The 12,526-nt window shown below is 44.4% G+C and overlaps 1 protein-coding gene across 1 annotated transcript in view; it reads right to left on the minus strand.

Annotated features, from left to right (window-relative positions):
- The window catches only part of Prp6 (pre-mRNA processing factor 6), a 66,852-nt gene that overhangs the window by 11,864 nt on the left and 42,462 nt on the right, over nucleotides 1–12,526 (minus strand). The window contains exons 15-18 of the mRNA XM_070536005.1: nucleotides 8,685–8,863; nucleotides 5,491–5,612; nucleotides 4,715–4,808; nucleotides 2,905–3,069 (exon numbers count right to left, since the gene is read on the minus strand). Coding sequence (XP_070392106.1) covers nucleotides 2,905–3,069; nucleotides 4,715–4,808; nucleotides 5,491–5,612; nucleotides 8,685–8,863 — 560 coding nt within the window. The remainder of the gene's footprint in view (nucleotides 1–2,904; nucleotides 3,070–4,714; nucleotides 4,809–5,490; nucleotides 5,613–8,684; nucleotides 8,864–12,526) is intronic.

A 12,526-nucleotide genomic window follows, 5' to 3' on the forward strand; every position in this document is an offset into this window, starting at 1 on the left:
CTTCGCGCAAATTTCCGGCCATTCCTTCGAAATCCACTGCTGGATATCCTGGCTGATGACGGCTCCGCTTTCCCCAGAAATAGTTTTGCCAACTATCTTATGGCGGTTCTTAAACCTCTGCAGCCACCCTGTGTTGTCGGCGAAGTTGTCATCACCGAGTGCAGCGGCAAACCATTTGGCTTTAGCCATTAGCATTGGGCCATCCACCGGAATGTTCTTAGCCCGCACCTCTAAAAACCACACATAGAGGGCCTTTTCAACTTTCTCGTGGGCAGGAGCGCGCACACGACAAGCTCCCAACGTTCGTAACTCCGCCGCTTTCGACTTTATGTCCGCCTTGTTTTTTAACAAGGTGCTTAGAGTGCTCCGAGGAATCCCGAAGTCGTCTGCCACCGTAGCACTTTTTTCGCCCCCCTCAACACGCTGAATGGCTTTCAGCTTTGTCGCAAAGTCCAGGTTCTTGCGCTTCTTGACGCTGCTTGTGCTTGCTGCGGCCATTGCTTCAGCGTCAGCTCACCACGATCCAGTCACACGCGTCGTGAGACGCACGCAAAACAATAATGAACACGAAACGCAAGAACGCGCACAAAACACAAGAATTCACGTGCGCAGCCACCGCCAACAAAGCGCTCGCGATGGCCACCTCCGAGGGCGACAGCGACGTACGAAAGGCACGAGCTGTGGTTGGCTGAGCAAAACTCGTGAAAAAGCAACAAGAAAAAAAAAGGCAAAAAGAGGAGGCCACCGCCGCCTTCGTTCCTGGCTACCTTTTCCGAGCCGATCACTATGGTTACGCGGGGGAAGGATGAGAGACATTGGGAGAGAGAAAAATAAAAGCAGTTCCGCAAGCAGGGTGTTGCCACAAGTCGGAGAGCGTGCGCAGCGGGAGTACCGTCTGAGCCTCCCTCCCTCTCGCTCTCACATTTTCCGAGCCTTTCGGGGGAGGCGCGGAGCACGCGGGTGCAGCGAGTGCCGAGATCGTGCGGCGTTCTATATATCCAATGGCGGGTAAAAATATCGTTCGATATAAACGTACGAATTTCTATACTTTTACACAGAATTTTCAAGGGGATAATTTACGAGTTTGATATAGACAATAATTCGATATATGTGGGTTCGATATATCCGTGTTCGACTGTACCTCAAAATTCCGACTTAAGCACGATAGGCTTAATGCATATTCTATAGTAGCATTTCTGATATGCTGGGGTGAGTTTTCAGTAGTCGATAGTTCAGCAGACCAATTATACTATTTAACCCCTTACTGCATGAATTATTTGTTCTCTCATAAAAAAAGTTAAGCAAAGCATTATTTATGCTAGAAATGTCCCCCCACAAATTAACTTTTCAGAAGAAATGCATGGCTACAATTTTATGAACAGAACTTGTTACATATTAATGTGGTACACAAAGCATATACAAGTGTACTTTACAACCATGCAGAAAGACATTTGAAGGAGAGAGAACTTACAAAAATATCACAGCTACTGTAAAAACTTGGAAGCTGTTGCAATAAATGCAGTGTATTTTTTGCAGCTCAATTTGTTACACGTTTCTTTAAAAAATTGTTTAGAGCGTTCTTGATCGACTATAATTTTAATATCTAAGTTGGATTCTTAGCGCACTTTTCTTAATGTGGGTTCTTGCTCTGTGTAGGCCTTAGAACCTTTACACCTGTCAAAAGGATGCCTAAGTAATTTTTCTTCGAGGGTTCTTTGTTGCTGCTATTGCCATCTCTTGGAAGACAACTGGCCCTGCACTGTGTCTGTCGCAACAGCTGCTTTAATCTTCATTTTCTGACATAGTCATCGCATTAATGGCACTCATAAACCGTGTAGCAGGCAAAACATTATATTCTGCCACCAAACTTTTCTTGCAAACAAAACAAACCGCTGCTCTCATCCACAAAGCAACCCATAACTGCATGCTGATATATGATACAGCAATAAATGCTCACCCCACAGAATCAGCATATTATCTTTTTCACTCAAGATATCCCAGTGGGCTGATGAAGAGCAAACAATGCCCCTGCGTTTCTTGCTGCACTTCTTTCGAGCGTAACATATATGAAAATAATGCGTCTGGTTACGTACTTCTTGCGCACTATGTGACGAGCTGCAAGCATGCATTTCTGAAGAGAAAAATAACTGAAAAATTATTTCCAGAGTTACAGTTGCTGTGAGTTTTAGAGATGGCACCAATTTCGGTTATTCCGATTATATTAAATTGGAAGAAGCTGTTCTTCATGTACTAAATATGAACCACCATGCAGTGAGGCGTTAATTAGTTACTATCCTAATAATTCTTTACTAAAGTAACATTTTATTGTTTTCGTCAGTACAAATAAAGGTGAACAAGTTGTTCTGATCTTCCTTGATGTGAAACTGCATTTCGGCATTACAGTGCTTGTAACACCTAGCTGCAGGCAAACAAAGAAGGAGAAAGAAGTTAAAGAAAGGAAAAAGAGGGAAGGCAATTCAACGTCTAGTTGAAGTCGATGAAAGACATTGTCTTCCCGGGCGAGCTGAAGGTTATAATGGGGTGTAAGAACTGTAATTTTATCGTGATAACCGTGCTGGAATGACAACGTTTGAGAGACATCAAGTAGAGTTTGAATCGCCTTCCAACTGTTCGTCATAAGTTATCACCACCACCATCCCAATCATCATCATCATCATCATCAGTGTGGCTCAGAATAAATTATGATTCACCATCATCATCAGTTCTGTTACATTTTTAGATTGCACTAACTTAGGGTTCTGCCCACAAAAAAGGCTAGAAACAGATGTTAGAAACAGATGTTAGAAACAGACACACCCGATACGAAGTGGAGCTATCTTGCCGAGGATGACATTGCCTTCAAAAAAAAGATGGATGTGCCAGACACAGCTGGGCAACACTCACCCTGGCAGTGGGGGCACTGGAGCGTGCCTTGGCGAGCAGTCGACGTGCACGCTCAAACTCATTGTTCTCACTCTCCAGCTTGACGGCAGCCAACCAGATCTCCTCGCTGTTGGGATTAGCCTGGAAGGCTAGTGACAGGATGCTCCGGGCCGCCGGGATGTCGCCCTGTCACCGTGAAAGACGTAATTGCGTCAATTTGCTGAGACACCTAATCTCTTACTGAACTCATTTTTTCATGATACTTAGAAATAAAACAAAAAACAAGAAGATACTACTTTTCACAATGAAGGAAATGTACTATTGGTAGTTGAAGTATGGCCACACTTCCTCTAAAAAATGCTTCTACACCAACTCTGAGCAAAACATTTGTCATTTAAGTATGCCAACACCAAGACAAAGAATTCTCATTCACTGATATACAGTAATCTTGGACATGTGTGTCAAGTTTTATTTATTCCACTGCAGTGCGATTTTAATGAGCTAGAAGGTGCAATAAATGTGGTAAAATAAAATTTTCTATGATAAGATTAACTCAGGGTGTCTACCAAGTTGACATTTCCAAATTCCCTGAGGTTATCCCTTAGTGCATTTGCAAAATTCCCTGAGTGACACAGAACCTTCTTTCATGTCAGGGTTGACACCCTGACGTGAAAAGCATCGTGCAACAGGGTTGACACCCTGTCGCACGATGCTGTCACTTTTTAGTAAGCATGTTAAAAAATGAAAAAATAACTACTTATTCCCGTTTGAATAGTAAGGAGTGGTGCTTATTTTATTCAAGAAGTAAAATGCACAGCGCATAAAATATCTTCAAAAAAAAAAGGTAAGACCCATTGCAAATAGAGTTTAACATTCTCAAGTACAAATAAAAAGGAGATGTATACAGATGCCAGTACACTTATTAGGCATATCGGCGCTCGTACTGCGACAGGTGATGGCGGCTGCACGCGTGTATAATTAAGGAATTCACAATGTGTCCCGTGACAATTGCCCCTTCCCACGCTTATTATGCTTCGCCGCAATACTCTTGCGTATGCTTCACCGCGTAACAGCGCTGCAATGAGGCGAAGCTGACTTTTGAGAAGCGACATTACGCAATGGGCTATGCTTTCCGAGCTTTGAAGCCAATCGCGAGGATTACGAAGGCGGAGTCGGTGCCATTGCTGACAGCAGCCAATTATTTCAATGAAAAACACCGCACTGAACAGCAAGATGCTCAACAGCGAACATCGAAGCAGCTAGGCCTAACGTTGCCACAGTGGTGACTACGGCTGCCAGCGGATCTGCGTGCAAGAGTGCCGGTTTGAGGTGGCGAAGTAATCAAAATGGCAGCGGTGATGGCTTTGATAAACGCCGTTTCAGACCTGTGATCAGGGCAAAGCGGCCATAAAATCAGACGGCAAAGGGTTCTTCCATCCGAAATTTCAGACGCTCTTATACACTGACTATATGGAGGTACGTGGTGGTGCCGCGAAGCCGTCCACATTATCGGGCGTCTGGAAAGTCAATCAGTGACAGCACACTGGCAACTCCTAACTCCTACAGGCAACAACACGGCGTCAAAAGACGATTCGTTACAATTCCTCTCTGTTACTTGAGCCTGCTTTACCGTGACTTTCGTTCCCTTCCGATAACACTACAGCTAATTTTCCCTAATAGAAGGCACAAATTCCCCGAGTTTTCCCTGAGTATTTACACACTAATGTATTGAAAATCTGTGAGAATTTCCAGTTTTCCTAGTAGGTAGACACCCTGTAACTGGCGTCTAAAGGGGATACATATATATGTGCCAGACAAGTGTATTACTCACAGCCATCCATTTGGACTTGGCTCCCATAAGCCAGAGAACCTCGGCCTTGGGACAGTGGGCCACTGCTCGCTGCAGGAGGGCCTCCAGCGTCTCCCTACAGAAACACAGAGCACACGACACCCCATGACATGACCCACCCTGCTTTGGGGAGCCCAGATGACTTTACCAAATGTTCAAGGATGAAAATGGTTGAATGCAAAATGTCAATTCGCCAAATGACCAGAGTAGAAAAGGTTGAACACAAAAATTAAAAAAAAAGGACCTGTAGATCTCATGCATAATGTGGGAATCAGTGATAAAGGGCACTTTCTTTTATGTCTATTGATATGTCTTGTCTTGTACGTAGCTCAGTGCTCCTCACTCAGTGCATGCTCTGGTCCGATTTTGTTCGCCTTTCTCCACGCTTGACGACTTTAGTTGCCAGCTTATTCACTTCTCTGTAGCCACCTTCCTCGATTTTCTGTTGCCACTTCTACATCCCTTGCCCCTTGTTCTGCTCGTCTATGTGGGTATCTATTCAGTGGCACATACCCATTCCGCGACTGACCAAGAATGTCCAGCCAGTGCTACATGCCCAGTTGCACATAACCAATGGCCAAAGTTATTGTACACTCAGCAAGATAGCAAAAGCCAGCACTGGCAGAGAGGGGGGGTGTTAAACAGTGCCTAAGCCTAGGCTTCACCACAACTTATTGGTATGGCCATGGTTAGGCCAGCGTGCTTTTTTTTCTTGACACTTGTGAATTAATTACAACCAGCACAAGTGCACAGCCCACCTGGTGCCGCTGCTCTTCTCAAAGTAGGCGGCCCTGAGCCAGATGCTCTTCTTGCTGGGAAAGACGGACAGGGCGTGCGCATAGATAGCACGGGCACACTCCTGGGCACCCTGGGCAGCCACCTGTTGGGAGAGGATTGAATGACTGATTAATTGATTGATTGATTGATTTTACCATACCAAAGCAACACAGGGGCCATGAGGGATGCTGCACACGAGGGCTCCAGTATAATTTAAACTAACTGAGGCTTTTAAATGTGCACATAAATCTGCGTACAGGAGTGCCTTTTAGCATTTTCAAGGCTCCAAGAGGTGCTTTTTGCCTTTCTTTTTAATATGCATGTACTCCCCTTTCTTTCTTACTCTCTCTCTCTTTCTTTAGAAAATGGGGATGAATAGTCTATTCTACCAAAACAAAAAATAAAGAATTGGCTGTAGTACAAGCACATAATTTTAAAGAGTAGGGTCTTGAGTTCGCAGTATGACTGAAATCTGGTCATTATACAAATGAAAGATCATTATTGGCTCAAGTTTATCATGTATGTATAGCATTTCATGTTTGCCCTGAACCTTTATTATAGCAACACTGATTACACAAACACATGTAACAATTTCACAGGCTTCAGAGGAAGCTTTAGCTCGGGGCCAACTTTGATGTTGCCTATTCGAATACATGTAAAATGCAGAAATGCTTTTATACGACAACAAATAGCCTGATTTGAATTATATTTATTGCAATTGAGAAAGAAAATTAAATTCTAGCAAATCTAGAAAGCAAGAATATATAATCTAGGATTTAGAATTTTATAAACATTGCCAAAGTATTAAAAGTATAAAGTTTACAAACAGAATCAGAAACAGGTACCGCTGTTCTGTAAACTGGATCTGTTAGAGCATCTAAAGTAGATAAATGTGATACATTAATTTACAGTTTACATAACATTGTTACCATATTTACAAGGGCACTGAGACAGTTCTACGCCGAAAGTGGCAGTATATTTTAGAGTAGTAGTATATATTCAGTTTTGTCCACTTTAGATTGATTGACAGGTGCACTTAACGAAGCTGTAATATTATTTTTCATGGCGGAAATAGAGAGTTGCAAACTTCATAAGTGAGCTTTTCTTGTTATCTTGCAGCTTTCAATAATTTTTCTATAGAATTGATGGCATAAATTGAAAATTCACTTCTTAGTTACATTTAAATTCCTTTGAAATGTAACAAACTTAAAGTATTTCTTTGTTCTGATGTATTCAGGCAGGAGCTCCTGAGCTAAAGCTTCTTCCTCTTGACCCCTACATCACCTTGAAATTATAAACATAATTTTCTGTTGTAAGCTTTTCCTTTTCACTAGGAGCACATCAGATGCAAATTTTCTTCGCTCTTGAAATAAATTCAACTCTAGATTAAGCATCTTTGTTTTTAAATTTCAATCTTCTGTGGGCACACGTACCTGAAAATGCATTTCAAGGGTTATAGCACTTAAAAGTTACCGCTTATAAGCCTCTGAAAGAGTATTTGCATAAACACACATTGCCATGAAATTTCCAGGTTACTGAAGCAGAAATTTCTAACCAGACGTGGCTTTTGGGATCAACAGCCGGCAGTAATGTTTTGTGGCAAAACAGAGAAGACTTCTCTCTGGGAAAATAACGCTATGGCACAAAAGGGGCACACCATTGCTGGCCCATCTCTCACTTCGTGCTTCCATAATATTCAAGATAGAATAATTAGCTACAATAAATGCAGAGCCAACTAGGACACAAAAGAAAAAAAACAGTTCAAAAGGTGCAAAACGAAGTGCTTAAAGGGCCCCTCACCAGGTCTGACCATACTGAGCTAAGAGCAGTGCATACAATGCACACTAAGAATCGTGTCTGCTAGGTATTACATCTCCACGCACTGTGGAAATAGTGAAACTTTAAACCAAACACCGTTTGCCCTTTCCTTGGCGGGCACCTCGCTCCCAGCCGGAGAAGTGACATATATGCAAAAGTGCGCCTACCTACATGGCCGTGCTGTGACGTCGCTCATAGTGGCACGTGATTTCGAGAATTATTCAAGGCAACATCTGCTATCTGTGTAATCTGTTGATTCAACAGATTAATTAAAGTTTAAGAAATAATAAAACACACCAACACAATAAAGAAGTTGTGCTAGCTGCAGAGGCATCGTCAGACGTTCCATCCAAGCGGGACTTCGGCATTGATGAGAAAAAAAGTCCGTCGTTGGAGGGGACGATGGGAGATGCTTTTTGTGTGCACCGCAACGAGGATGGCATTTACTGTGCACTGTTTGAAGATAACAGTAATAAGGAAGATAGCGATGAGATTAGCAGTGATGATGACATAGAATGGGCTTGGCATGTTCATTATTCAACAAATCCTGTTTTCATTTTGTGTACGCTGTCCTCGCTTTTTTGTTCAACCTACATTCGAGATTTCTTTTTTTTTTTTTTCTGGCTTCAGACTTTTGGGGTCGGCTTAGAATCGGGGCGGCCTAGATTCGAGCAAATACGGTATGTCATTTTCTACCGTGTTCCAGTGCGCAATCATGCTCTGTAATCCGCTTGTGTATGCATCGGTCTTCACGTAGCACTGAGTTATACCTCTAGAAGGGTGTTACAGTGCTCAGTGCGCCAAATCGTGCGCTACGTAATACGAGACAAACGTAACAGCTCGCATGCAACATCTTCAGCAGTAGCGCGCCGCGCAGCAACAACGCGAGCAAACAAAAAATAAAGAAAGGCGGGGCCCATGACGTATGCATCACCCAATCCTTGAGCTTCGGTACGGGAGAACACAGAGAAGGAATTTCACTTGCGGAGGCTAGATGGGGCAAGTGAAAAGGGTGCCTATGTTGGCGGGGATGCTTGCCTCCTGAAATCATATGTTCGCGGTACTGAAATGTGAAAAATTCTTCGAGTAGAACGCTCCCTAAAGGGCGCGCGTAACACCTTCGAGAGCATAACAATAAGTTTCTATGTGGCCTGGTGAGCGTTACCTTCAAGCACTTTGCAAAACACACACACACAGTGAATCTACTATGCTGTCTGTGTTCTTTTGTGCATTATCTGGCTAATATGGAATGGAAACAAGCCCAAGCTTACACTCCTTCAAATGCAGAGGCTTGTACCAGTGCACTAGTGCATTGTCAATTAAATGGGGCACCCAGGGAGGGCTAGAGCTAGCATACCGCCTCGGCATCCTCCATCCAGGTGTGCTTGCGGTCCTCGTCCTCGACACCTATTCCCACCACACAGCGGATGATTGCCTGGCAGGTGAGGATCGACTGGGACTTCTCACACTCCACAGCGTCCTTGAACCACTGCTCACGGTTGATCTCCACGCCATTGGCACGCAGGGATGCAATTGCTGCACAGGCCGGCATGCAGGCGGTCTTGGCATGTTTTGCAATAGGACATGCCAGAATGAATTGCAAACATGAGAAAACTGACTAAAAGACACGTATTTCATCTGCCACTGCATGTGATGTGGGTGTGATCGCCCATGCGTGCGTCTTCTTGGGGCAAGAGCACATTCAGCACTTGAGTAATACCCCAGTCACGCTGCAAATCTAATGTAATTTACAACTAATTACATTCCTTCATAACACTTATTTGCTTTCACACACACAAAAAAAATGTGATGACATTTGTTCAAAACAATATTTTCAGTTAAATGGTTTCATGGAACTCATCTGCATTTGATTTGGGACCGAAAGTGTCGCCTTGATGCCAGGAATGCTCTAATTAGATCTCTAATGACTTATGTTTTTCTCACCTTTGTAATTAAGGAATTGTATTCTTTTTATTTGGTTTACTAAGTGCCAGTTTATTGATGCAAAAGTGCATCAGAATTTTTTTATAGAAAGCTACTTTTACTTCAGCAGCTGGACACCGATAGAGTGTAATAGAAATATTTTGAGAGAGTGGCCAAAGTGGCAGCCTATGTTAAAGGCATTTGTGGTGAGCAGCCACACTGCGGCACTGCTGTGGTGAAACCAAGGGCTGCCTGCACTTGGTTAGCATGTGAGAAGCGGTGAGTATCTGCTACAGGCTGTCATTGTTCACTTTCAATCGGTACGCAAGCCACTTGGAGGCAATTCATCTTTAAGCAGCACGACATGGTACTCACACATATTTTACATATTGTGTTAGTGCTGCTGCAGCAAGATAGTGCAAGAACGGTGCACCAAATAGCGGTGTGCACGGCCTTGCTCCTATACTAGAGCACGGGAATGGTTACCATATTTTGCCAAATATAACCCACACCTCAATTATAACAGCTGGGAAATAAAAAAGAAAAAGTGCGCATGACGCATTGAAATAACTGCACACAGCAATGCTCAAAGCTTTCCGAAAAACAGACTCCATTCACAGGTGCGCAATTTATCCACATCGTATTACTAGCCAGCAGTTCTGTTCCCCACTTTTTCAATGATGCTGACAATCTTCAGCTTCCGCTATGCTATATCCCATGACGGAGCAAATTGCAGTTTACGTTGTCCTGAGGTGCGGCTTCGCAGCTCCATGCACCATGAAGCCACGCTCATAGTAAGGTTTTTAACCCACATCCAGACATTAATGTCACATTTTTCAAATTTTTGGTGCAAGTTATATGCGCAAAAATACAATGTGTATGGATCGATCACACAGGGAAACATGCAAAAAATATCACTTGTACAAGTAGAGAAGAAAAATAAAATTATTCGCATCGGAAAGCATGCAAAAAATTTATGCACACAAGAACAGTCATGAAAAAACATTCGAGAACACCGAAGCATTTCTTATGAGTTGTGAATGCGAAAGCATTAATATCCAGTTGAACTTCACTGAGCTGTCCTTCGAGGTATTAACTCCTCGAGGGCAAGCGAGAGCACTGAGACCTTTGGCACATTTTGATTTAGCCTTATCGAAGCTCAGTTAAATGCAGGCGAGAGTTTGCGTGGAGGAGGAGGAGGAGGAGGAAAAACTTTATTTGCTCTAATTGGGTAGAAATTAACGGTGGCAGATGTGGTCGGCCATCTTCACGGTCTTCTTCCCCATCTGCGCAGGGTCGACGCCCCTATTCCAGGGCACCACTGAGGGTGGCTACTCGGCGAGCGTGCCTTACTAGTCCATGCTGGACTTTCGGGTCGCTGCTGGAGAGCACCCTCTCCCACTGCTCCGCACTCGGGTCTTTTATTTGAAGGAATTGTTGATTCTGAACGCATTCCCATGTAATGTGATACAAGGTGGGCTTGCCGCTGCACCAGGGGCAAATGTCTCTATACTGGATGGGAAACAGCGTCGCGACGATGCCCTCTCCCCTTAAGCAACATTTGATGTGCTATCACAGCAGCACAGGTGTTCCCTTTTGCCTGCTTTGCTCCATAACACCTGGCGCGCTATTGCAGCACCAGGTGTTCCCTTTCACCTGCTCTGCTCTGTCAAGGCCCACACGTGACATGGCATCACAGCCAATGGGAACTCCATCGAGGTGTGCTCGTGATGTGGCGTTATAGCCAATTCGGGAACTCAGTTGAGGCAAGCTCGTGACCTGGCATCATAGCCAATGGGAACTCCATCGAGGCGGGCTCGTGACGTGGCGTCGTAGCCATTGGGAATTCCATCGAGGCACGCTCGTGACGTGACGTCTTAGCCAATGGGAACTCCATCGAGGCACGCTCATAACGTGGCGACGTAGCCAACGAAAACCCCATCGAAGCGCAGTCGTGGCGAGGTGTCGTGACGTGGCATAGCAGCCAATGGGACTTTAGGTGCTGTTTCACTGTTGCAGATTACAGACGCCGGCTTTTTTGCTCAAGGGACCATCTGATGCTTTTGCATCAAAAAATTATTCATGCCCTCTCTAGAACTACAATACTTAAGCGCTGTGATGGCTCCACTCACTACCATTATATTTTCCAGAGACAAGATCTATCGCACCTCTTGTCCTTGCTATCAGTATGAAGTCTGTGACGGAGAGTTCTAGCCAGAGTACAGTAAAACCTTCTTAAACCATACCCACCTAAGCAGTTATTTAGTTTCAATAGTATTAAAATGAAATGCCCGACTCAGCGGCCATTGAACATAATACGTTTTGAATCAACATAAATCATACCAGCTTATTGCGTACGTATCGACTAACACGTAGTGTCTGCATTTTTTGTAGGGCAATCACGGCTGTAGGTCGGCCAGGCAGAAGAACGAGCCTAAGAGATCGGAACAGCCTCCAAGCGCACTCTGCGTTTGCGCTTGGAAGGGTGAAGCCACATTAACATCAACATCATTTCGGCACCAAGCCAGAGAGCATTGTGGCTGGCTAGTGGTGGCCTGTGTTGTGGTGCCGTGCAAGCTAGGACTCGCGTCATGCCGAAGTTCAAACAAAAACCGGGTGCTCAGCATAAAAGAAAAACTGGACATTGTTTGTGCTATCGAACGTGACACGAAGTCGTGGCATGTGAGGGGGATCTACCACTGACTACGATTTTTGGCATTTGGAATGTGAAAAAGAAGATGCTCGGCAGTGCTGCTGGAGCCGCGAAAAGATGTCGCCTATAAGGGTCAACTTTTCAAGGTTCAACTTTTCGCCGTTGTTGCCTCTGTTATTGCCGAAGTGTCGCCTAATGACAGTGATGAGGACGACATGGAAAGTGACAGTACGAGCAATTCAGGCCCGACAGTGGCAGAAGCTGTGCATTACATCGGCCTCATGCGAGTGTTTGCAGAGAAAAGGGGGCACTGATTGAAACCGCTTACCAAAAGACAACAGCCTATCACCGACAAACAAATGGGCTGACAAAACATTTGAATAAGACGATGTACATTGACACCAACCACATGAACTGGGACCAGATTTTGCCCTAAGTTATCTTTGCCTACAACATGGTTCGTCAGGAGACAACACACGTAACACCCCTCAGTCATTTATGGCCGTTGTTAGATATGGCGCCGTTTCCTGAGGCTACTTCGAGTTCCCCAAACCACTTCGAATCGCAGCACAGCTAATTGAGAAATGCAGAAGCAGGAAAGCACATTCCAGAGGAGCACCAGA

Source organism: Dermacentor albipictus, chromosome 3 (genome assembly GCF_038994185.2).
Source record: "Dermacentor albipictus isolate Rhodes 1998 colony chromosome 3, USDA_Dalb.pri_finalv2, whole genome shotgun sequence".
Lineage (NCBI taxonomy): Eukaryota > Metazoa > Arthropoda > Arachnida > Ixodida > Ixodidae > Dermacentor > Dermacentor albipictus.